The 26687-nt window shown below is 43.2% G+C and overlaps 1 protein-coding gene across 1 annotated transcript in view; it reads right to left on the reverse strand.

The window, feature by feature from the left end:
• Positions 1 to 17987, reverse strand: part of DENND11 (DENN domain containing 11) — a 44238-nt gene extending 26251 nt beyond the window's left edge. The window contains exons 1-3 of the mRNA XM_023184981.3: positions 17660 to 17987; positions 2390 to 2489; positions 1296 to 1454 (exon numbers count right to left, since the gene is read on the reverse strand). Coding sequence (XP_023040749.1) covers positions 1296 to 1454; positions 2390 to 2489; positions 17660 to 17927 — 527 coding nt within the window. The 5' untranslated portion in view covers positions 17928 to 17987. The remainder of the gene's footprint in view (positions 1 to 1295; positions 1455 to 2389; positions 2490 to 17659) is intronic.
• Between the last annotated feature and the right edge of the window lie 8700 nt (positions 17988 to 26687).

Below are 26687 nucleotides of genomic sequence, written 5' to 3' on the forward strand. Positions count from 1 at the left end.
ACTGATCCTCCTAAATTGATCCTCCTTGGCCTCCTAAAGTGTTGGGATTATAGGCGTAAGCCACCATTCCTGATCAATTTTAATGTTTATATATTGTTTCTCAGTAAACAATTGTTACATTTTGTCACATATTGTCACATTTTTCATAATCTTTTTTCTTAATTTTGGAGGAATATTTCAATGTCTAGTATATGTTACTGTGAAAAAATATTTACTTGAAGTTATAAGTAAAATTATGTTTAATATATGTCATTAACACAGTCTGCTATTTGAGAAAATTAAATCTATAAAATATTAATCCTATTTTTGTAAAGATATTTGTATTCTACAATCACATTCATGGAATATTGTCAATGGGTATCTGTGAGTGTTACTATTTGAGAGGATTTTTTAAAATCCTTTGTACTTTCACATAAATTTTTAAATAATAAACATGTTTTTTCCACAAACAACAAAGTTCACACTTTCAAAGCTGAAGATCACAATTATGTTGCATAAAAATGTTTAAATAGTGATAAATTTTAAAAGTATAGACTATAAAAGAATATATATATTGTATATACTCAAATATGTATTTTAAACTTACACACATACACAGAAAAGAAGTGGTAACATTTTGTCAGTGCTTCAGGGATTAGGGATAAATTTTCCCCTCAAAATCTGAAATGTAATTAGGTTACTTGCATGATGAAAAAAATGTAAAGGAATAGTTTTGCTGCTTCTGTTAAAAATTCTCTTCCTATCCCAGGCAACTTGGCTCACGCCTATAATCCCAGCTCTTTGGCGGGCTGAGGCAGGAGGATCACTTGACTCCAGGAGTTCAAGACCAGCCTGGGCAATATAGTAAGAGCCTGTCTCTACCAAAAAAGAAAATTTTTTTTAAGTTCTCTTCCTATTATCCCAATCATAGTAAGAATCCCAATAATAAAAAGAGTAGGCTTTTAAAAAGTTTAGGATTTCTTTGCCAACTTGGGGCGAGGAGGTAACTACTGTGGCTTTGAATAAACAAAGATCATGTACCTGTCAACAAATGACTTAATTTAAAAAAGTGATGGCAGTATTAAATCCAAACTGAAGGCAGAATATACCCTGGCTTTCATTATAGAGTGAAGACTCATCATGCAGGACGTTGGCTGAAACGAAAGGACACTACCCGAGGCGTGAAACATCGCCATGGATGTTCTTGGAAAGACATCTGCTGCTCTGGCACGCAAGTGCTGTCTCCGAGGGCTCGTGCCATATGCACCAGATGGTGGATCCTGCTGCCTCCCTGCACATGTACGGAAGCCACGTACCGAACCTGGTTCTCCAAGAAGTGCATGTAGCGGTAAAGCAGCGTGTAGGAGGGAGAAAGGATGCCCACAGACTTCATCCGCGCGCCACGTTCCAGCTCGCTCTCCACTGGCATGTTGGCAAAGCAGGCCAGGCCGAAGAAGGGCCCCTTTCGGAAATAGCTAGAAGAGACCAAATACATAGCGTGGCTCAAGATCAGAGAGGAATTTTGAGATGCGATCCTAAACAAAACAAATGAACGGTGTCCGGGGCTGTCAATGACAAAGCTCAGCCTCAAAGAAACAAGTAGGCCAAGCCACTTGACCTCACCGACGAGATGAGCAAGGCTTGAAGAGATTACAGAACTTGCCAAGGGTCACCTGGCTGGAGCTGGGCGTTGGTCCCTGGCAAGTCTGCTGCTCAGCTGCCCGCGATCATGGGACACATCTCTTCTCTCCTGCACCACAACTAATGACTTGGACGGGAGAAGCAGAACCAACATTCCTCTTCAGGCTCCTCTGGAACTAGGACTCTCTTTCATAGCATAAACCGCGTTGATTCTTCCCTTACTTCCTGAGGCTCTGATATTTTTCATTGAGCTGCCGTTTTATTTCCTCCTCTTTCTCACACTTGTATCAGTCATGAATTCAGCCCCATGAGGAGATTAAAGCCACTTCATTACCCTTAAGGTCTTTCCATTGTTCCTTCTCACAAAACTCTCTGAATGTGCCACTACATAGGACTAAAAAATGGCCTGACTTAAAGCTGGTATTTCAAGGTTGAACACATAGATGTCCTCAGTTAACTCACACGGGGCTGAAACTGTGCACTTTCATTAAAACCAAACCTCAGGTGAGGTCCATGTAATTTCTGAGAAAGTGAGAGAACCTCTACAGGTAGGGATTCTTAAGATGTGTAGGTCACGAAGCCCATTGAGAACCTGATGAAAGCTAGACATCTCGCTAGAAAAATGATGTCAACACAAAACTATCCATGTATTTTCAAGGCATTTACATACAGCACATGAAGACCTCCTAATAAGAGCCCTTCTGCTTTGGGGAAAGTGTGGAGATGGGGGGAATGGTACGAAGAAGACTCCAAGTTCAGAAGTACTTACATGAAATCAGATTGGATTTTATGGGACCCACTGGCCATAGACTTGAACTCAACACCTTCGAGGTCAATATCTTGAGGTAAGCACCATTCTACCATGTTCCCTGTAGGAAAAGGAAGATGCAACATCATTCAAAGCAAATGGGTTAGTACAGGGCTTAGCACACGTGGCTTCTCAATAAACCGACTGCTGACTCAGCCTGACACAGACCAGCGAGATGCTCAGAGCTCAGCTCCTCCATCACCGGCAGGGGTGACACCCGAGGACCCGGAGATGGACACTGAAGGAACCTCCCATCTCTGCCCTCAAACACTGTTCTCCTCCCTCAGGAGGATGCTGCCTTTGATTCTGTCATTCTGCTCAACCACTTCCAAATCTGCCTTTCGTGGCCTCACTTCTCTGCATGTTTTTTTAATCTTACGCCCTCATTTCCTTACCTCGTGTTCTCTCCTTAATCCCTTGAGATCTTGATTCTATCTATAGCCACTAATGACTGGGAAAAATCCCAAAACATGTTTTAAATTCTCATTCTCATTCACCTCTAGGTAGGATTTGCTAATTCCTCAAACATTTCTCTTCTTTTTCCTAGATTTCCATGATAGAATACTATTTTAGTGCTTTTCCTACCTCTTTGACCAATGTAACTCTGTTTCCCTCCCTCCCTCTCTCCTCTCTAAGTGAGGTCCTTCTTCAAGGATATTTGCTTCCAGAATCCTGGGACTCATTCACTCATCATTAATTATTTGGTTTCTCCTGAGCCAGATGCTGGAGATACAAAGTCCCTGACCTCAGTGAGATTAGATTCCGGAGAGAAATGAGGAGATCTATAGGAGGTGAGCAGTTATAGTGCAGGGGGATCAATATTAGGACAGAGGATAAGATGTGATTTCTTTTTTCTTTTTTTTTGAGACGGAGTCTCACTTTGTCGCCCAGGCTGGAGTGCAGTGGCGCGATCTCAGGTCACTACAAGCTCCACCTCCCAAGTTCAAGGCGATTCTCCTGCCTCAGCCTCCCGAGTAGCTGAGACTATAGGCGTGTACCACCACACCCAGCTAATTTTTGTTGTTGTTGTTGTTGTTGTTTGAGACAGAGTCTCGCTCTGTCACCCAGGCTGGAGTGCAGTGGCAGGATCTCGGCTCACTGCAAGCTCCGCCTCCCGGGTTCACGCCATTCTCCCGCCTCAGCCTCCCCAGTAGCTGGGACTACAGGCGCCCGCCACCACGCCCGGCTAATTTTTGTATTTTTAGTAGAGACGGGGTTTCACCATGTTGCCCAGGCTGGTCTCCAACTCCTGACCTCAGGTGAATCACCTGCCTCAGCCTCCCAAAATGTTGGGATTACAGGCGTGAGCCACCACCCCAGGCCAAGATAGGATTTTAAAAGTACAAGCATGCCTCAGGCCACGGGAATCAGGGAACTACACAATAGCAGTGTTATCTGGAGTCTTGAGAGAATACTATAGAATACTCCCTGTTGTTTTCATGCATATTCAAAAGGGTTTAAAGCAAAACACTAAACTACTTGTGAGATTTCATTTCAGAACAAACTTCTTATTAACACTCCAAATCCTAATTTGCTAAGGCATTAGAAAAACCATCAATAATCCCAGTCAAACAGCGCTTTCAGATAATTGTTCAGGGCATCAGGGAATATACAATCTAGTCTCAGGACATGGTAATTATCATAGAGCACTGTCGAATCCCACACTCAGCAGCCCAAGGCACGTTCAAATAGTTTATTTTCAAAAGAGGAAGGATTCCGATCATTTAGTCAATTCACTAAAGTGAAAAGCATGAAAGAGAAATTAAGAGTTCATAAAACAGAAAGCTCTGAAAATGTTATGTTTGTCAGGGTCAAAGATAAGAAAAAGCACTCAGAAAGAAAGAGGGGTGACCTTGGGCATAAGATGAGTTTTTTAAGTGCCAAGTTCCCCCACGCTTTCTTATATTTTCCCCTACCATCCATGTCTATTACCTCCACAGTCCAGTGGATTTTTTCCCTGTGGCATGCATCAGGACAGCTAACGAGCTTTAAAAGGTGCCAGGGGCTACCCTAGGTCTACAGAATCACCATCTTCCCCGCCCTGCCACAGGGTGATTCTGCTGATGCACGACAGGGATAACAGCCCCTGCTTGGGCCTCTGTGTACATGCTCCTCACCCTTCACAGTGGCAGGATATGCTCAGCAGAGGAAAGGGACAGGACAGTCTGGGACAGAGCTACAATGAACCTCGATAGGCTCTGTCAACCAACCTGCTTCTTCTAATACTCACTGCCTTGTTTACCCACACGCCACACATCACTGGGTTCAGCTAGCTCAAACTTGGCTTCTTTCCTCTAACCCAGCCCACTCATGACTACTCAGTGTCTTAAAACTTTATTTACCCAAATGTTATATTGAAGTATAGCATAAGTATAGAAAAGTGCCAAGATGTTCATTGCAGCACTATTCACAATAGCAAAGGCAAGCAACCAACCCAAATGCCCACCGACGGTAGACTGGATGAAGAAACGTCGTTACACACCACAGAATACTATGCAGCCACCGACGGTAGACTGGATGAAGAAACGTCGTTACACACCACAGAATACTATGCAGCCATCGATGGTAGACTGGATAAAGAAAACGTGGTTACACACCACAGAATACTATGCAGCCATCGATCGTAGACTGGATGAAGAAAACGTGGTACACACCACAGAATACCATGCAGCCACTGACGGTAGACTGGATGAAGAAAACGTGGTACACACCACAGAATACTATGCAGCCATCGACGGTAGACTGGATGAAGAAACGTCGTTACACACCACAGAATACCATGCAGCCATCAATGGTAGACTGGATAAAGAAAACGTCGTTACACACCACAGAATACCATGCAGCCATCGACAGTAGACTGGATGAAGAAAACGTGGTATACACCACAGAATACTATGCAGCCATAAAACGGAACGAGATCACGTCCTTTGCAGGGACATGGATGGAGCTGGAAGCCATTATCCTCAGCAAACTAACACAGGAACAGAAACCCAAACACTGCATGTTCTCACTCATAAGTGGGAGCTGAACAGTGAGAACACATGGACACAGGGAGGGGAACAACACATACCAGGGCCTGTCAGTGGGGAAGGGGAAGAAAAAGCATCAGAATAAACAGCTAACGCATGAAGGGCTTAATACCTAGGTGAGGGGTTGAGAGGTGGAGCAAACCACCATGGCACACATTTACCTATGTAACAAACCTGCACATCTGCACATTTATCCTGGAACTTAAAATTTTAAAAAAGGAAAAGTGCACAAAGTACAACTCAATGGATTTTCCCAAAGTCAGCATATTTGTGTAAGTAGCACCCAGATCAAGAAGCTGAAAGAACATTATTTGTACATCAGAACCCTCCCTCATAGAGCCTCCAAGTCATTAACCCTCTCTCATGAATTAGCTTAGCCTCTTCTGAGTTTCTACAAATGTAATTATAGTTTATATTTTTATGTCTTTTATGTCATCCATGCTGATGTGTGTAGCAATAGTTTGTTCATTTATTACTTCTATCATATGCATGTAGCAGTTTACCTGCTTAACTGGTGATGCACATTCAGGTCACTTCCAATGTGAAGTTACAGCAACGGGCACTGCTGTAAACAATCCTGTATTTGCCATCTGCTGAAATAGCGTAAAGTGGCATTGTAATGCACTGATCTGGTTGGGCTGAACTATCCTCCTCAGAATTTCCCTTCTTTGTATGCTTCCAGCTGAGATTTGGAAGTGAATCAATAGCCACGTTATGTTTGCATCTGTAAGGTCGGTGCAGAAGGTGCACTGCATAGCTGCTTCTCTGCAGGCTTCCCACAGTGGTGAGGGGCAGCAGCCAGCCCTGATGATGCTGCAGCCACCATCCCTTGATCTTCCTTCAACTTCTCCGACTCCTAAGCCAGGTGTGTGTTTTGTTCCATAATAAAGGGCATCAGCTTCTCCTTAGGAGACACCCACATCACCAAAGCTGGATACAGTAACAGCCTGATCCAAGTTCCCATCTATCTTCATGAGTTTCAGCTTCTTATTCTTCCTCCTCCTCCTCCTCCTCCTCTTCTTCACAGATTTACTCTCTTCCTTCATAACTGTCTGCCCAGTAGACTTCAAACTCCAACAGCAGACACAAATAACAGCCTTATATAGATTGTCTAACAGCTCCCACAGTTGCATAAAACCAAATCCCTGCAACAAACTCCTTTATGTATCTCCTAGTTTTTCTGTTTCTTTGATTGAACTTTGACTATCACAATATGCACATTTCTACTACATCCCTAGGACTAGAATTGCTTTAAGAATGTTTGCATAACTGCAAACTAAGACACTCTCAATGATTCCCAAAGTAATATTTCCCAAGCTTATGTTAATAGGGCTTCTGCAAAAAAGAAAACAAAATTTTGTGAAATGTGTGTTTTTTTGGCCAAGTTATCTTAGCTTAAACAAAGCTAGACACATTCCTCTATTGCAGAACTTCTCAGAGCCTTTAATGTGCCACTCTGCATCGTGAATCTCCATGAGATCAATACAGTGCTTAATGTTTCCCCAAATTCTCCTTTTTAAAGGAGTATCTTAAATTTTTTAAAGGAGTATCTTAAGAGACTAATTTTAGGCCGGGCACGGTGGCTCAAGCCTGTAATCCCAGCACTTTGGGAGGCCGAGACGGGTGGATCACGAGGTCAGGAGATTGAGACCATCCTGGCTAACATGGTGAAACTCCGTCTCTACTAAAAAATACAAAAAACTAGCCGTGCGAGGTGGCGGGCGCCTGTAGTCCCAGCTACTCAGGAGGCTGAGGCAGGAGAATGGCGTGAACCCGGGAGGCGGAGCTTGCAGTGAGCTGAGATCCGGCCATTGCACTCCAGCCTGGGTGACAGAGCGAGACTCCGTCTCAGAAAAAAAAAAAAAAAAAGAGAGACTAATTTTATAGAAGGCATTTTTTTAAAAAAAAAGAAATCTAGGTATATCAGGTGTGCAAGCTGTCCTTCAATATCCACTCTTCCCTTCTTACATGTATTATATATTAACAGATTTATATATTATATATATATTAACAGATTTATTAAGGGCATGCATGTGTTTAAAAAAACTGATGAATTAGTGTTAATTACCCTAGAAATGACAATAATATTGTAGTTACATAGGAAAATGTTCTTATCCTTAGAAGGTTTATACTCAAACATTTAGGAGTCACATATTATCATATCTGTGACTTACTTTCAAATGGTTCAGGAAAAAAAGGCATAACCAGATCTGTATATAGTCAGTTCTACTTTTATCACTTACTGGATTTGTGTCAATGCAACAGATGTACTTGAGAGCAATTTGAGCAAAGGGAATTTCATATTCATTTATGCTATAGACTCAATGCAATCCCGATCAAAATCCCAGCAAATTATTCTGTGGATATTGACAAGTTAATTCCAAAGCTTACATGGAAAGGCAAAAGACCCCAAATAGCCAACATAATACTGAAGAAAAATAAAATTAGAAGATAAACAGTGCACCCAACTTTAAGACTTATTATAAAATTAATCAAGAGAGTAGGTATTGGTGAAATATCAGACAAATAGATTAATGGAACAGAATACAGAGGCTTGAAACAGACCTACACAAATAAATGACGTAATCTTTGCCAAAGGAACAAAAGCAACACAATGGAGAAAAGATAGTCTTTACGATAAATGGTGCTGAAACAAGTGGACATCTACATGCAAAGATGTAAAACTAGACACCTACTTTACCCCTTTCACAAAAATTTATTCAATATGGAAAGCAGCTAGCCTAGGTAACATAGCGAGACCCTGTCTCTACAAAAAAATTTAAAAAAGATAGTCAGGCATGGTGGTATGAGCCTGTAGTCCTAGCTACTTGGGAGAGTGGAGTGGGAGGATCACTTGAGCTCAAGTGGAGTTCAAGGCTGCAAGGAGCTATGCTCACTCCACTGCATCCCAGCCCGGGCAACAGAGTGAGACCCTGTCTCTAAAATAATAACAATTTTTTAAAAAATATGGATAGTAAACCAAAATGTAAAACGCAGAATTATAAAACTTCTAGAAGATAACACATGAGAAAAATCTGGGTGACTTTGGGTTTAGCAATGAGTTTCCGGATATAACACTAACAGCACAATTCATGAAGGAAAAATGGATACACTGGACTTCATTAAAATGTAAAACTTCTGATCTATGAAAGACACTATTAAGGGAATGAAAAGACAAGCCACAGACTGAGAGAAGATATTTGTAAAACACATATCTGATAAAGGACTGTTATCTAAATTATACAAAGAACTCATAAAACTCAACAATAAGAAAACAATCTAACTTTTTAAAAGGATAAAAGATCTGAACTGACACCTGATCAAAGAAGATACACAGATGGCAAATGACATATGATGCTGAATATTTTTTCATACGCTCATTAGGCAATTGCAAATTAAAATAACAATGAGATAGCATGACACACATATCAGAACGGCTAACATTCAAAACACCAAAAACACCAAATGCTGATGAGGATGTGGGACAACAGGAATTCATTGCTGGTGGGAATATAAAATGGCACAACCACTTTGAAAGACAGTTTGGCAGTTTCTTACAAAACTAACATATTATCATATGACCCAGCAACTATGCACCTTTGTATTTATCCAAATGAGCTGAAAACATACATTCACACAAAACCTGCACAAAGATGTTTGCAGCAGCTTTATTCACAATGGCCCAAAACTGGAAAACAACCATGATGTCCTTCATAGGTGAATGGATAAACAAAACGTGAGACATCCATACAATGAAATACTTTTTAGCAATACAGAAAAATGAACTATCAAGCCATGAAGAGACATGGAGGAACTTTAAATGCACGTTGCTAAGTAAAAGAAGCCAGTCTGAAAAGGCTACATACTGTATGATTTCAACTATGTCACATTCTGGGAGAGGCAAAATTATAGAGACAATAAAAAGATCAACAGGAAAGGAGGGATGAATAGGTCGAGCACAGATCTTTAGGGCAGTGAAACTATTCTGTATGATACTGTTATGGTGGATATGTAACATCGTGCATTTTTCAAAACCCATTGAACTGTACAACAGTGAACCTTAAGGCAAACTATGGATCTAAATAAACAATAATGTATCAATATTAGTTCAATTATAATACACACTAATGAAAGATGTTAATAAAGGGAAATTATTTGTGTAACAGTGAGGGGGAGATAGTATAAGGGAACTCTGTACTGTCTGCTCAATTTTTCTGTAAAATTAAAATTGCTCTAAAAAATAAAATATATTAGTTATGGAAAAAACCCTAATTGATGAATCAACCTAAATTAACTACTCTAAGAGTGGCAATGATACTATGGTGATGTAGAAAAACAGCCTCATTCTTAGGAGATTTATACTGAAGTATTTTATTTTATTTTATTTTATTTATTTATTTTTTTTTTTTGAGACGGAGTCTCGCTCTGTCGCCCAAGCTGGAGTGCAGTGGCCGGATCTCAGCTCACTGCAAGCTCCGCCTCCCGGGTTCACACCATTCTCCTGCCCCAGCCTCCCGAGTAGCTGGGACTACAGGCGCCCACCACCTCACCTGGCTAGTTTTTTTTGTTTTTGTTTTTTTGGTAGAGACGGGGTTTCACCGTGTTAGCCAGGATGGTCTCGATCTCCTGACCTTGTGATCCGCCCGCCTCGGCTCCCAAAGTGCTGGGATTACAGGCTTGAGCCACCGCGCCCGGCTATTTTATTTTTTTTTAAGAGACAGGGTTGCCCAGGCTGGAGTGCAGTGGCCCAATCATAGCTCACTATAACCTCTAACTCCAGGGCTCAAATGATCCTCCCATTTCAACCTCCCAAACAGCTGGGACTACAGGCATGCGCCACCACACCTGGCTAATTTTTTCATTTTTTGTGGAGAGGAGGTCTCGCCATGTTGCCCAGGGTGGTCTTGAACTCCTGGCCTCAAGAAATCCTTCCGCCTCGGTCTTCCAAAGTGTTATTACAGGCATTGGTATACATATTCATGCCCAGCCCATACTGAAGAATTTAGAAATGAATGCCATGACATCCACAACTTACTTTCAAATAGTTCAGCAAAAAAATAAAAGTCTATTTATATCTCTACAGACAATCGGTTCTGCTATAATGCTTGTTGAATCTGTTCCAAAGCAATCGATATATTAGGGAATTTGACGTTTGTTTATGCGTGATTTCAATCATGACAAACACAAAGTGAATGTGGAAAACTACACCCAGCTGAATCAAGCCATGTCGGAATCTACAAAACACATCCACCTTAAGCATCTACCTGCTACCTCAGGTCACCTCGTTCTGAGCCATGCCATGCACCTCTAGCGTCACAGTTTTGCCTCTGATTTCAGACAACCCTCCTCCCACCACACATAGTAATTCACAGGCTCAATCCTTTCAGCACTCACCTCCAGATACAAACACCAGGTCTTTTAAAGGTACAGTTCCATGTTTACTGAGTATTTATGTATTTCTTAACCATTTATCATATGCAAAACTGTCCTACAGTTTTTGGTATGTTTCTATCTTTTAAAAAAAAAAAAAAATGTGCCACTGACGAAGTTTTTCTCAGAAGCCCTAAGATTTTTAGTTCATGATTTTTTTTGCCACACAGTGATTTCTGGAACACATATTTCATGTTATACGGGGAGTGGCTATATAAGAATAAAGCAAATGGGGCAAAATGTCAATAAACAGGGACTCTAAGTGAAAGACATACAGGTTTTCACTGTACTATTCTTTCAACTTCTCAAAACATTACAACTTACAAACTGGGGAAAATAATTGAAATAACAGCAATGTGTAAAAACATAAGGAGAGCATAAAGGACTTTGCAAGAGCCAAAAATAATTAAGGCAATACACCACAGATAATACGGAATGAAGAGCTATCAGGGCTTGAGGCTATCCTACAGAAACATTACAAATGAAAACCAGCTTACATATGGAATTTGAGGAGGCTTAATGTAAAGTGATTTTGCATAATTAGTAATCCTTATGGGATGTCTTTTAATACCAGAAAGAAACTCATCCTGACTGCAACTTATGCCAGGCTCAGTCTTCACATTCCAAGCTTCTAGGTTTTCCAAATATCCTCACTGTATTAAGAACTCAGCCAGGGAGCTGGGGCCTGGAAGATTCAACAAAAGAGGTCATCTCATGGCTAGCCCATCAAAGAGAGGGGTCGCCACTGACAAGTGCCCTTTTCTCCCCTAACTTGCTCTCCTTCCATCTCCATGTCCTTTCTCATCTTGCACCATGACTTGGGTCTATTACAGGTACTTACAGGCACTTCCTAGCCTCTACTGCAAAGACAGCTTCTGAGGAGGGATTCACACAACGCCCACGGAAGGCACAAATGGAGCAATATGCATTGTGGACATTCAGCTGGTCACTGAACAAATATTGGTGGGGCACAACCTGGCAGCATGGTGCCTGCCAGGTGCTGAGCTCATGCAAAGGCAAATATGTCTGTGTTTAAAGGAACTTGGACTAACAGACTATGAGGCTGGCAGCTCAGTTACCCAGGGAAAGACAGGAGGCCAGTGTCGCGCCTGGCTGAGGATATACAGATGGTCTGAGCCCTGCCACTGCACAGCTCCGAAGGTCAGCCTGACAGCTCTGTGCACCAGGGCCTCCCAGAGCTGGGGTTTTGTAAGTCCACGGGCTAGGCCAGATGTAGGCTGTCCTATGTAGGCTGACAATTGACTGTGACTTCCAAAACTACTTGTTTAAATGAGAAATGACCAAACCCCCAGATGTCTTAAAATTCATCACTATTTCCTCGGGATAACAGACATTAACTGCAGCAACTGCGGTCTGCTAGAAAGTTCACCTCAAAATATTTAAAATAGAGAAAGCAATGATCTTGAACCAAAACAATCTCTCTTTAATGGGAAATATGTCCACTTCTTTTTCCTCTGTTAGATGACCCCCACGCGAGCACTTCCTCCTGAGCTCTGCATTTCCTAGCCAGAGACTGCCTCAGCTGGAGATCCTCTTCCAGCTCCTCTGACCTGAGGAGTGGAACGCCCACCCCAGCACGTGCCTGGGCTTTTACTCTTTCCACGGGCATCTTTCCATCTGTGTATACAGATTCTAATCAGGAAGTCAAAACCAATCCTGTTTCAGAAATAAAGGCACGCAACCAAGAGTATTCCAGGTCCCAACAATACATTCCCTTCACATAACCACCTAAAGGGGCCACCAGATCCCACAGATGGAAACCTCCAAAGAGTATTTGGTTCAGACCCTAACACCAGCAAAGTAACCCACGTGAGTTGACTTTGGGTCTTACATGGTTTGAAACAGTCTATAAACCACCTAGGCTGAGAGCACATACAAGGCAAAGAGAAAAGCATCAGGATAAAGAATGCTGAGTCAGGAAGAAGCTAATCCTAGTGATTTAAAGTCAGCTATATGCCAATCCATGGCTGAATTCCAATGCATTCACTTTACAAAGAAAGACCTTCCATTTCACAGATCCCATATCATTCTCCACTGGGTGGTGGTGTGGTGTGGATAAGGGGTGCAGGTAGACTTGGGCTCTGGCCCTAACTTTAGACAACTTAATGGCTCGGTGCACCTGTTTTTCTCATGATTATGGTGAAGCCCGGTGGGAGGATCAGAGGCAGGTTGTTGAAACATGTGGCACAGTCCTTGGCACACAGTAGGCACTCAGGAGGTGGTGGGTATTACAATTACCATTTTTATTTTCCCCTCCTCAATTTTCAAGAGAAGAAACTGACTTCACAGCAGATGGCTACAAACTGATTTCTCCCTGAAAACCACAAGCAGGTGAATCACTAACCACCTGGGAAAGATTCTACCATGGAGGGATTAAGCAAATGAACCACAATTGTATTCCACTGGCATTTGGTGTAAATACGGGAGAAGAATCGCGACATGACAGTTTCTCTTCCTGCGAGACTTTCTGGCTGGGTATCAGAACTGGCTTTTTCTTTGCCTGCATTTGAGCTGTTCATGCTTACGACTGTTCTTTGCATCTTAAAATTGTCCTCCAAATTTTCCATTCGCATTCTACTTTGTCACTTTCCCACCCATTGCTGGAGCCATTTATTATTTGCCACGAGTCAGATGACCCGGGCAGCGCTCCAAGTCGTGCCTCAGACACCAGACCTAGCCCTAATCTCACTGGGCCTCCATCATCTCCATTGTTTTTAAAAAAAAAAAAAAAAATGCTTGTGTTTCATAGACTATACAGGGAATCTATAGAGATTAAAATTAGCGTGTGTGATTTTAAATATACTCACCTGACATAAACATAGAAGCGCTTAGATACATTAAATAGGTGTTTAGATGTAATCTGGGCACTGGCCAGAGGCTGAGGGAGGAACAGGTAGAAATTCATTCCCAAGATGAAAGGGAGAAACATCTTGAAAACCTCAGCGGGTGATCTGCCTCTCACCTTACCCCTCCTCTTGCAAGCTGCCCCAATACAAACACACAGAGCACAGGAATTTCTCCCAGGCACCCACAATAAAACTCTAAATGCAGCAGTGTAAAGTTAATCTCTTATAAAGAAACAGTCTAATGAGGCAGATGCACAGATGCCCAGACATTGTATGTTCAAAGCTTCATCAGCCTCCATCCTGCCCACACACACATCCTCAGCCACATGGTGAAACCGCTCTTGCCACCATCTGGGGGCAGGGGTGTTCCCCAAGTGTGACAATATCCTTTCCTTTAATCAAGCAGACTGAGAAAATGTTACTAGAAACCCAAATAACAAAAGTTACATTAAAATCAAGGCTCTAAATCATGGGGTTGAACAAAATGAAAAAGCAATATTCTGGCTTCCAACATCTTCCACCCAGCTTGCAGAGTTAGCATCTGGGTCTGGTTTCAATAGCCGCTTTGTGGCCCAGATGATCAGCACCACCACCCTAGCGCCCCCTGCTCCAGATAAGGACTGAGTGTACGCGTAAGCCTCGCTTTGAACCTGGAGCCCCTGTTCTTAAGTCATTTGTAGACTCAACAACCACAATTTTCAATCCATGAATCTGATGGAAATAAGCTTTAAGACTTTCTCTGATTCTTCCCACAGATGGCCTGCCCAGCTTTCCAAAACTTGTATCTGAAAGTGCAAAAGGATTACTCCTATTTCCACACCTCAGTCAGAGACTCACTGCATCTATTCCTGCTCAAACACGCACACACACCCCTTCTAACAAGGATCCACCTCTCCTTTTCCTTCTTACTCTACTTCCTAATGAATGTACCACAGCTATGAATTCTCTTCTCCCTCTTTCACTCTCTCCCTCTCTCTCATGCACACACACTGATTTGGACACATGCCAACAGTTATCCACATTACATGGGAAGATGCACAAAATACCATGGCCCGGGCAGTAAGTGACGGGGTGGGGAGGGTTGAGGTGGGTGTGGGGTGGGGGGAGGAAGGATCTCCTAGGAGTGGAAACCGAGGACACAGGTGGGAGAGACATGGGGAAGTGGCTAAGCAGGCAGGTCAGCGAGAGAAACTAACGGGACAAATCACACCTGTGTAAGAACTTCGACAATATGCTCATTTTGGGAAAGAAGTCAATATTCACTTTACTGCGCACACAGGTGAAGGAGGGGCAAAAATCTGGGTGGGCCAATATTAAATAGAAACAAACAGCAGATCTGCCTCAGCAATAGAGAGGGGAAGATGCTGGGCCAGTGATGCCTCCAGTTCACTGTGCCACTATGCGCCTCACTCCACCGGAACCATCACACAAGGGGTACATCCCACACTCTCTGAGGGCCCTATCCTAGTGCTAACCTTGAGGCTCTCCGAAGCTCAGTAGCATTCATTCACTACATCTCCTACTTTTAAGATATATACAAAATAAAATTATATGGTACAAGGTCTATCAGAGTATTTTTACAGGATGCAAAGTGCCATTTAGGACTAGGATAGATGACAAGAGACAAACACATTTATGGGCAAGAAAGGACTGCTTTCCCCCACCAAAAAAAAAAAGTTACAAGTGCTCCCTCTCACGCTGCGCTCTCTCTTTCTCCCTCCCTCCTCATCCATCCCTGGATAAGGATCAGATGCCAGGGGTTCAGGCAGCATAGTATACTAGAAAGACAACGGGACTTACAGTCAAGTATTTATTGGCTACTTAATATTCCCAAATTACCTAAGCATCCCTGGTATGTTCCCTCATTTATAAATTGAGCATAAATGATCCTCAAATTACAGAGCAGTGATCAGAATAAATCAAACAGCATTATAGTAAAATGCCTGCACAAAGTGTCTAAGTATCTGTTACAATCCCTTCTTTGCACAGCAGCCTTAGTCAGAAAACCATCACACACACACACACTCCGTATACACAAATTCACAAAGCCATGCTCACTGCCTGTGACTGACAAGGAATGGGGGCAGGTACTAGCCTTTTGGTGTAATAATATCAAATATCAAATATTTGTAATAAATATCAATTGGCCAATATCAGTAACTGATCAATTACCAGATTATCAACTATCACTCTGTCTGTGATTAGTATAAGACTTTCTTTTCTCTTTCCCTTCCCTAAGACTGTACCACTGGAGCTACCAATATTAAATCAGACCGTGTGAATGTGCCCTTTCCATTCCTTCTAGCTACTCAGAAATACTTCCCAGGATAAGTCATATGCTGGTAGCTGTTTACCTGTAAATGATGGGGTATGGCATAAGGAATATGATCAGTTACAAAGTATTGGTTTTTGTCTAGTATTACGGGTTACTTTGGTCAAAAAAAGACCAATATTTTTCAAACTACTGGTATCTAGGAATCTCAAATGCGAGTCAATTAGCATGTCTGATGAACACTTAGAAAAGAGAAAAGAGCCACTGCGTATTCCAGCCTGGGTGACAGAGTGAGACTGCCTCAAAAAAAAAAAAAAAAAAAATGCATTACATGTAGAAGGAGTCAGCACTACTTCATGAAATGTCTGTTTCAGTTATGTAATACCGTATGTATGTGAGCATACTGGTTGTGATGTAAAATTAATTTCACATGATAGGTCAGTCAAAAAAAGTTTGAAAGCCATGGAAATGGGGCAAAGGAACAAGCAGAAGTCACAAAGGCCTGAATTCTCCCCACAAACTCTGTCCCTACAAATGGAGCTCCACAGTGAATCCCACATTCTCCCTGTGTCCCACAGCTGAAAACCCCAAAGCTACCGGCCTGGAACCCACCCTCAGCTGCCACACTGGGTTCCCCTTCTCCAGATCCTAACCCCTTTTTTCCCCACTCCATTCCACCTCATCCCAGAAAGCAGCCAATATTTTCCTGCACGAACAGGCACTCCACACTCCAGCAGCTGCCCTGGAGACATTGACAGTCACACCTGGGTTTCCTTAAGCCCTGACACCACGACTCCTGCGATGACACTTCCTTCCCCCAACACCGAACAGCACAGCCGCTCTCAGAGTCAGAAGTCCCTAGCTGACCCTCCAAGGCTTCCTGCGCGCGCAGGGTCATTCTTCCACTTTCTATCTCCCGCGGACTCTCACCTGGAAAATGCATACCTCCCTGCCGGGTGGCTAGACTAAGATTATGTAGGATAAGACTTTAATTCTCCAAGCATCTCCGAAAGACAGCCTATCCGGGGAGGCTTCTCCTTTAATCAGCCTTCAGCAGAATCCCTCAGCCCCATCCCTTAATGCTCCCGGCGTTAATTCCTCAAAATAATGCAGTCAGAGAAAGTGAACTTGGCCGCTACGAAAGTTACCCAGGAGGAAGCTACGGGGAGCTAGAGCGAGCAGGGCGGGGGGAGGGGGAGGCCGCAGAGCTCAGGGCGCTCGCCTGGGGGGGTTTCCTCCGCTCAACGTGAAAAACCTTCTAGCCCGCAAGAAAAGAAAACAAAACCCAACGCGGCCACAAACCGGATCTCCTGTCACTGGAGAAGTGCGAACACCACTGTGGGGCTGGGACTCAGAAGAGAGGAGCGGAGGGGAGGGGAGAGGAGGTCGGCGGGGCTGAAACAAAGCCCTCGGGGCCGCTCCGAGAGGCCGCGCGCCAGCACCCGGCTGCGCCCCGAGGCAGGGAGCTGGGGACGCGCCGACCCCCGCCCTTCCCCGAGCCCGGGAGCCCGGAGCCGCCGCTGGTGCGGGGCCGGGAGGGCAGGTGCGCGCGCACCGAGCCCCTCCGCCGCGCCCCCAAAGCCCGGGGACACCCCGACCCTCCCCGAGCCCCCGGCCCTGGCGCAGCCCTCACCCGAGCGGGGGTCGAAGGTGACCACGAACACGGCCACCACCTGGTCCTCCTCCACATCGCCCAGCTCCAGGCGCCCGGGCTGCAGCAGCACCTCCGAGGCAGCCGGCTCCTCGGGCTCCCGCCTCCGGGGCGGCTCCGCGGCCGGCCGGGCGCCCCCGCCGCCGCCCCGGCCCCAGCCTCCCGCCTGCGGCTCCGGGGCCTGCGGCAGGGAGACGGCGGGGCCCTCGGCCCAGCGCAGCAGCGGCGCCGCGTCTCCCTGCTCCACCATGGCGAGGCGAGGCGGAGCCGCGGGCGCGAGGGGCGGGGCGGGCTAGCTGCGGGAACCCCCCTCGCCTGGCCGCGCCAACGCCGCCGCCGCCCGCCGGGTCTGGCGCTGCCCGGGGCCCCGCCGCGTAAGCGCCTTTCCCACGGAGCCGGAGCAGGCGTCCGCGGAACCGGCTTCGGGAACCGCGAGCCAGTTCCGAGGCGCCGGTGTGCGCGTCCGTGTGTGGGACGCGTGCGGCCGGAACTTTCATCCTTGCGTGCATGCACCTGTGTGCGGGGGGAGGTGCCTTCTCACCTAGGGTTCCGTGGTATAGCTACCACTGTGAGTTTTTATGTCATCATTATTTTTTAAAGTCCCCTGGTCCTGTGGACCGTGACAGATATGTATTACATAATCCTGGATGTGTGGCAGAATCTGCTTCTAAGCAGCGGAGTGAGGCAGAGGCGCCCTGGCTACCCAGGTGTTTGCAATATAGCCACCAATAAACACTGAAAAGGCCATAGGGTTAAGGTTTGGGAATTTTGCTCTTCCTTTTATATTGCAAACTGATTAGGATAGAGTATGAGTTTATTTCCTGGTATATATACAACTTGAGGGAATTAGGAGATGCTGGAGCGTTTGTGGGGAGAGGGATATTCCCTCAGAAGATCAGGAAAAGGTTGCTCAGGGGAAAAGGGGAAAGTCAGCTCTAAAGCTGATGGCTTTGGAAATTGATTAGGGGTTTTCTATGAACCCCCATTTTATATTTAAAAATAAATTTTAAATGCCTCAATCCGTGAGGTAAATCTAGCAGCTAAGCAACTCTTTAAGAGGACATGTATATAAAAATAGGAAGAGCTATTAAAATGGAAAGAAGGAGGTGGCAAGCGGAGGAGGTACACAGTTCATCCAGGGTTCAGCAAGTTACTCCACGGTTTGCCTGTTCTCAAAAGGACTCAGTAGAGCTATGTGTTGGGTGTTACTCCAGGGGATGTTTATGAACATCCGTGTCCTACACATCAGCAGTGCAATGATAATGTGATTTAACCCGTATCCTTAAGGAGATAACCAATGATTGCCCTAGGCTGCCACTTCTAGTCTAAAATCTATGATATAACAATGAAGAATGTACTTATGCAGCATTTTACCCCCAGGAACAGGGTCTACTTTCATTATTTACATATTTAGTTCAGCCTTTTCCCGACCTTACAAGGGCAAGTTTACAAGGGCAAGTAAGTGACCATTCAACGCTCACTCCCTGGAGTATATAGACAGTCACTGAAATAGATGAGGAGCCCCAGGCATGGTCCAGCCAACACCAGGGCCAGGGCATTATCTGGTTCATTCAAAGCTTACCAGACTAGACTATATCCAAACTACTCCAAGCCAAATTCCAAAGCCCGCTACTTCAGAAGATCAGGCCATAGCCAAAGCTTTTCAGGTTGAGGCATTCAAAATTTTATTTTTAAATATAAAGTAGAGGTTCATAGAGCATAAACAATTTCTAGAGCCATTAGCTTTAGGGATGATGGACTTTCTCCTTCTCCCTGGGGGGACTTCCTTGTCCTGATCTTTTGTAGGAATAGCCATCTTCCACCCTCCCACCCGCCAGCACATCCTAGATTTAATACCCTCAAGCTGTGTATATACCAGGAAATAAACTCGTAATTCCCCTCCCAATCAGTTTTTCATATAAACAGAAAAGGAAAATTTCCAAACCCTAAGCCTATGGCCTTCTCAGTCTTCATTTGTGTGTATATACTGGCTTATCAGCCACAATGTCTATCTTTAAATTCCTGGTGCATGATAAGTGTCCAACGAATACTTGTCAATTAAATTAAATATATGAATGAAAGTAGAGACTTACAATTCTGTGCAATGGGCCCTCTTGTCAGGCTTTATCTAACATCTTGGACCTAGTAGGTGTTCAAAAATGTTGATGACAGTGATGACATCCCTCTTAGCACATGCATTCACAGTCTGATTGAGGTATTATACCTGACCATCAGTTATCTCCTCTTTGGTGACTGAATTTCACAAGATGATAGAGAGGGAACTAATTGAATTTAGCTATTAGAATAGCTCTGCTGTTGATGAAAAGAAGAGAGGAAGGAGCAATCATATTCAGGGACCCTAGTCTGATGTAATATTTCAAAATGATTTCACCTAGGACACCATATGTGTAAAACTGAAAATTTATTGTACTTTCCCAAATACTAAATATGTCTATGTTATATCAAATACAGAAAACTATCTTTGATCTATAATCTCACCACTGAGTTGGCCACTGTTAAGATATTGCTGATCCTATTTCATCAATTCTAGGGTGCAAAAATGTTTAGTTTTTACTGTTGCCATAGTGACTCACGATTGCTGCTAGTCTCTGCTGAGGTCTAGTTCTCATAGAGGACATTTTGACTTGCTTTTGTTAGCCATCTAGAGGCACCACCAACTTGAGACTGCTTTGAATAAATTCTCCACTGAGGTTCATTCAACCACACAACCTAGCTTCAATACTGACTTGTAGTTCACATTCTTAGGCAAGATTATTTTCTCCTTTCACCTAGTGACCCAGTTGAGACAAGCACATTTTCTTGCTTGTCAGATCTCTCCGTGTGGGAGGTTTACTGGCCACAGTTTCTTCATAGTACCCCCATTAGACTTCTCATTTTTTAAATTATGAATGGCACATAAATATAATAGAACAGTCAGCCCTCCACATTCACAGGTTCAGCATCGGTGGTAACGTTACCTTGTTGCTGACATGTACTATGTAGTTAGGCCTAGGAAGGTTGCATCTGCACTGAACACATGCAGCCTTTTTCTTGTCATTTTTCCCTAAATAATATAGTAGAATGACTGTTTACATTTTATTAGGTATTGTAAGTAGTCTAAAGATTAAAGTATATAGGATGATATGCCTAGGTTACGTGTAAATACTATGCCATTTTATATCAGGGCCTTGAGCATCCATGGATTTTGGTATCCATGGGGGTCCTGAAACCAATTCCCACAGATACCAAGGGAGGACTATATATCTTAAAATAGATATATGTATGTTTACATGTTGAAATTATGCTCTATATCCATTTTGTGTTATTTTTACCCTTAACATCAGAATATGAACAATTTGAGATCTGATTTAGAAACTTTTTATATGCATCCTTTTTTTTTTTTTTGAGATGGAGTGGCCTGCATCATTCTTATGTATGTTTTCTGTTGTATGTGTGTTTGATCATTTATTTAGCCATCTTTCATTGCTAGATAGTCAAGACCCTCCCTTTTTGTTGTGCCTAAAGTTTTGACCAAATATCATTCTTACTAAGCCCTGTGATACTAAGCCCCGTGCATAGCACTGGGACAGCCAGGAAGAAAACAGACGTTCCTTCTCATCAGGCTCACAGCCAGGCAGGAAAGACAGCTTCAAGGCAAGAAATGAAATACAGAATGAGGGGAGACAGGTTGGGGAAATATGATCTGCCATTCAGGTGGCTGGCTTATGATAAAGGTGGCAATGCTGGGTTAAAGTGCATTCACAATTGTAAGGTTCTCTTGATTGTGCTGCCAAATTGTTGATTCACCAGTGTATATGAGTATCAGTTTCATTTCACCCTTGTCTAAATGAGGTATTGCCACTTAAAATTGTTTTTGCCAATTTGTCAGAGGAAAATAACATTTTGTTTCATGTTTATGTTTTGTAATTAAATCTCTAATCATGTTTTCAAACTACATGTTGGCGAATTGTGGTTCCTCTTCAGCGCACCGTCTGTCCGTGATGCCCTTTGCTCGCTTGTCCTTTGCTCATTTGCACTGTCTTTCTGTGATGCCCGATACTCATTACCAATTTGTATGAGTTCTTTATGCATAAGAATATTAATCTTTTGTCTGGCATAATATTTAATATTATTTAATTGTTAATATAATGTATGTTTCCAATGCCATTTATTTGCTACATAATCAGTTTTTTTGTGATTTTTTTTTTTTTTTTTTTTTTTTGAGACGGAGTCTCCCTCTGTTGCCCAGGCTGGAGTGCAGTGGTGCAATCTCGGCTCACTGCAAGCTTCTCCTCCCAGGTTCACGCCATTCTCCTGCCTTAGCCTCCCAAGTAGCTGGGACTACAGGGACCCACCACCACGCCCAGCTAATTTTTTTTTTTTTTTAAGTGGAGACAGGGTTTCACCATGTTAGCCAGGATGGCCTCAATCTCCTGGACTCATGATCTGCCTGCCTCGGCCTCCCAAAGTGCTGGGATTACAGGAGTGAGCCACTACGCCCAGCCTTTTTTGTGACTTTTTATGTTGCTTTGACATTTAGAAAGTTGGTCCCCCACCAAAAATTTGATCAACATTTACTTTATTTTTATTTTTTATTTTTTCAAGACAGAGTCTTGCTCTGTTGCCCAGGCTGGAGTGCAGTGGCACGATCTTGGCTCACTGCAACCTCCACATCCCGGGTTTAAGCAATTCTCCTGCCTTAGCCCCACTAGTAGCTGGGATTACAGGTGTACGCCACCATGCCCATCTAATTTATGTATTTTTAGTAGAGACGGGGTTTTGCCTTGTTGGCCAGGCTGGTCTCGAACTCCTGACCTCAAGTGATCTGCCCGCCTCAGCCTCTCAAAGTGCTGGGATTACAGGTGTGAGCCACTGCACCTGGCCCCCCCCTTTTTTTTCTTTTTTGGTTATTTATAAATTGATTTCCTACATTTAATTTCTTAATCTACTCAATGCCTATATTGATACGTGGTAAGAAGTAAGACTAAAAATTTTGCATTGAACAGTTAATCAATAATTCCTACATGACTTATTGAATAGTTATTTCACTTCCTATGACTTATAATTCTCCTTTAAATACAATAGTAAATTTCTGTAGGTATCACTCACCATTGACCTGTCTGTTCTTACACTAGTACCACACTAATTATTATACATATATTTTAAACTTTTATTTCCATGACAAGTAGTCTTGTTCCTTTACTCTCTTTAAAAAAAAATTATTCAGCCATTCTTTGACTATTATTTTTCCATGTGAACTTTAAAATAATTTTATCTAATTTCTCAAAAAAGTGAGTTTTCATTCAAATTGCATGAGAAATACATATTCACTGTATGTAAGGCAGGAAGACATAGCGTCTTTCTATCACTGAGTCATTTTATTCTATCTTGCAGGAATAGTGTTCCATAGAGGTAAGGAATAGGTAGCTCTGCATTCATAATTAATATGCATAATTAGTTGCCAAGACAAATACTGGTGGTCCAGACAGGAATCCAAATTGTGAGGCAAGCTGAGGTGTTACAGGGATGAAATTAAGAATGGACAAGATGGGCCGGGCGCGGTGGCTGATGCCTGTAATCCCAGCACTTTGGGAGGCGGAGGCGGGCGGATCATGAGGTCAGGAGATCGAGACCATCCTGGCTAACATGGTGAAACCCCGTCACTACTAAAAATACAAAAAAAATTAGCCGGGTGTGATGGTGGGTGCCTGTAGTCCCAGCTACTCAGGAGGCAGGAGAATGGCGTGAACCTGGGAGGTGGAGCTTGCAGTGAGCCAAGATCACGCCACTGCACTTCAGCCTGGGCGACAGAGTGAGACTCCATCTCAAAAAAAAAAAAAAAAAAAAAAAAAATGGACAAGATGAAGAAATAATCTTTGTAGTGGTCTAAGGAATATCTATACCCTTATCTGTCCTGGGAATTAAAGTTCCACAGTCAGATTCTGAGAGTACCAAAAGCCCAGTGCATCCAGGGACTTCCTGGGTGCATCTGCTCCGGTCTCCCTATTTCCTAACATCTACTTTATACATTAGACCACACTAGTCATAATATCAGCCCTGTCTGCACTAGTATTTATTTCCCAAGTCATCTGTGCTACAGATGACTTGTAGGCGTGGCCCAAGTTTAAAGCACAGTAAATCATATCCCGCAGAGGTTACATTCAGGTTGTGCCAGAAATGGTATAGGGATTCATAAAATGATGTAGATTTTAAGAATTAATACATTATTTAAAATCAGCACAACCCTCCCTTTTAGTCCTCTTCAATTTGTATTGGGGCTGAAAATTAAGTTTGAAACCTCATAAAAGCTATCCATTCTGCAGTGGTGTCCATCATGGGGATAGACAGAATATATAACATACTTGATTCACTCTGGACATGTTTATTGAGTCTACCATGTGCCAAGACTTGATCCAGGTAATGGAAATAGAGCATCGAATAAGAGTTAAGCCCCTCTCCTCATGGAATTTAGATTCTGTTGGGGGTGGGGTGGGGGAGACAGAAAAAATTCAAAATGAATCATTAAATAAGTAATGTATGATGTAAGGATTCTTGCTGTGAAGGGATGTGGCACAGCAAGGGGCCAGTGAATGAGTACGGGTACTCTTTAGGGTTATCATGGAAGACCTCTCTGACAAGTGACCTTTGAGCACACACCTGCAGGAAGGGACGGGGCAAGTGAGATGTGGAGAAAGGGCGTGCCAGGAGGAGCAAAGGTTCTGGGGCAAAAAAGATTTTGGTATCTGAAGGAATAGTGAGGAGACTAGAGCAGAATGCCTGATGGGGAAGATGGCAGGAGTCGGACAGGCTGGAGATGGACCATGTGGCCCATGGGCCTTGGTGTGGGGGCTGACTCTGTCTTCTGAGTGAATTGGGAGGCACTGGAGGATTTGACTCCAGGAATGTCAGCATCTGGCTTACTTTCTATTTTTATTATTTATTTATTTAATAATAATAATTATTATTATTATTATTATTTTTGAGACGGAGTCTCATGCTGTCACCCAGGCTGGAGTGCAGTGCTGCCACCTCAGCTCATTGCAACCTCTGCCTCCCGGGCTCAAGGGATTTTCGTGCCTCAGCCCCCCAAGTAGCTGGGATTGCAGGTACGCAACACCACACCTGGCTAATTTTTGTATTTTTAGTAGAGACAGGGTTTCACCATGTTGGCCAGGCTGCTCTCAAACTCCTGACCTCAAGTGATCTGCCTGCCTCAGCCTCCCAAAGTGCTGGGATTACAGGTATGAGCCACCACACCTGGCCTTGGCTTACTTTTTAAAAGGATCCCACTGGTTACTAGGTGTAGAATAGAAATCAATGAGGCAAGGGCAAGAACAGGGGATGCCTGTGAAGAGGAGGCTGTTGCCTGTGAAGAGGAGGGAAGAGGCAGGATAGGACTGAAAGGATCGCTTATGGATTTGATGTGGGGTTGCAGAGAAAGAGAGGAGTACTCACTTGTTTCCATTTCCTGACATAGTAAACATCACAGGAGGAGTGGATGTGATGGGGAAGTTTTGGACATGTTAAGACTGAAGCCTTGTTAGACATCCAGAGGCAATTTGATATGGCAGTTGCAAATCTGAAGTGTAAGTTAAAGTTCTGTGACTTGGACATAAATTCAGAGGCTACCAGCTTACAGTTGGTGTTTCAAGCTGTGGGCTAAGTGATATTCCAAGAAAGAGAGTGTATACAGAGAAGAGGAAAATTTGGGGGAACAGCCCAGAGGCCTCCAGAGTTTAAAGGTCAGGAAATGAAGATGAAGGAGCAAAAAGATTCAAGCACCTTATGGGCCAGTTTAAAAAATATGTGCATTTCTGTGTTTGCTTGATTACACTTAACAAGTTTATTTTAAACATTTTAATGAGTATGTATTTATAGCAAAAAGTTAAAGATCAAATGCATGCAAGACACACTGTGCAGCAATCACCTCCTCTAACCCTGCCATCCCTTTCTCTATCCTTAGAGACAGCCACTTTTCACAGTTTATCATCAGTTTCTAGTAGTTACTTCCTGTGGAAGAGCTTAAATTCTTCTTTACTATACTTCAAAAAATCATAAAATGTTTTATGAAGATAAAACTTCAGTGTAGGAACCTCGTGACTGGATCAGAAGGATGAAGAAGTAGCTGGGGATGTTTGACCAAGTTACTGGTGACTTCCAGAGCTCATCCCTTGGAGCATTGACAGTGAATAAGTCAAGACTGAGCACAGTGGAGATCCATCTCTGAGAATGTCTCTTCCATACCTGCTCATTTCTTCCCAGTGAGGCGGTATGTGTGTGTGTATGTGTGAGTGATGTGGGAGAGGCAGAAACAGACATACACACAGAAAGAGAGAGATCTTATTTCTGTGGCTGTGGGCTGTGGGGCTGGTCTTGGTGCAGTTCACACAGGTGACCTATTACCTGTTCTAATTTTAGGGAATCTGGGAATGACCACAGCCCAACTGTGACTAACAGAGAGAAGGTCAGACTAGTGGGTCTATACCATCATTTTAAAATGTCTGCTCCTTAAAGTATTGGTAGGATATCATCAATCTCTAAATTACTGGGACATCAATTCAGAGACCTATTCCTATTCTAAGAATGCTATGTCTTATGTGAGTAGACAAGTGGTATGTTTCTACTGTCACAGGTATTTTGATGAATAATCTCTAGTTCTAGCAAATGGGAATATTTGGCAAGGAAAGCAGTTTGTTAAAAATCTGTTTGATTTATTCATCAGATAGATTTATAGTAGATTTCAAATTAATAGCATAACCTAGGGGTTTTTATTAATGACACCAAAGTATCCATGGGGAAAATATGTTGTCACTGATTTGCTTCAGAATACCCCAACACTCACCCTCAATGAAGTTGCAGGTATGAACGAAACAAGACTGTAAAGCCATACATAATTTTTGAAGCTAGGTTTTGGATACATAAGGATTCATTATAATATTTTCTCTATTTTTGGTATGTTTGAACACTTCCAGAAGAAAAAGTTAAACAAAAAGGAAAGTGTTAATAATAG

Source organism: Piliocolobus tephrosceles, chromosome 8 (genome assembly GCF_002776525.5).
Source record: "Piliocolobus tephrosceles isolate RC106 chromosome 8, ASM277652v3, whole genome shotgun sequence".
NCBI classification, from domain to species: Eukaryota; Metazoa; Chordata; class Mammalia; order Primates; family Cercopithecidae; genus Piliocolobus; species Piliocolobus tephrosceles.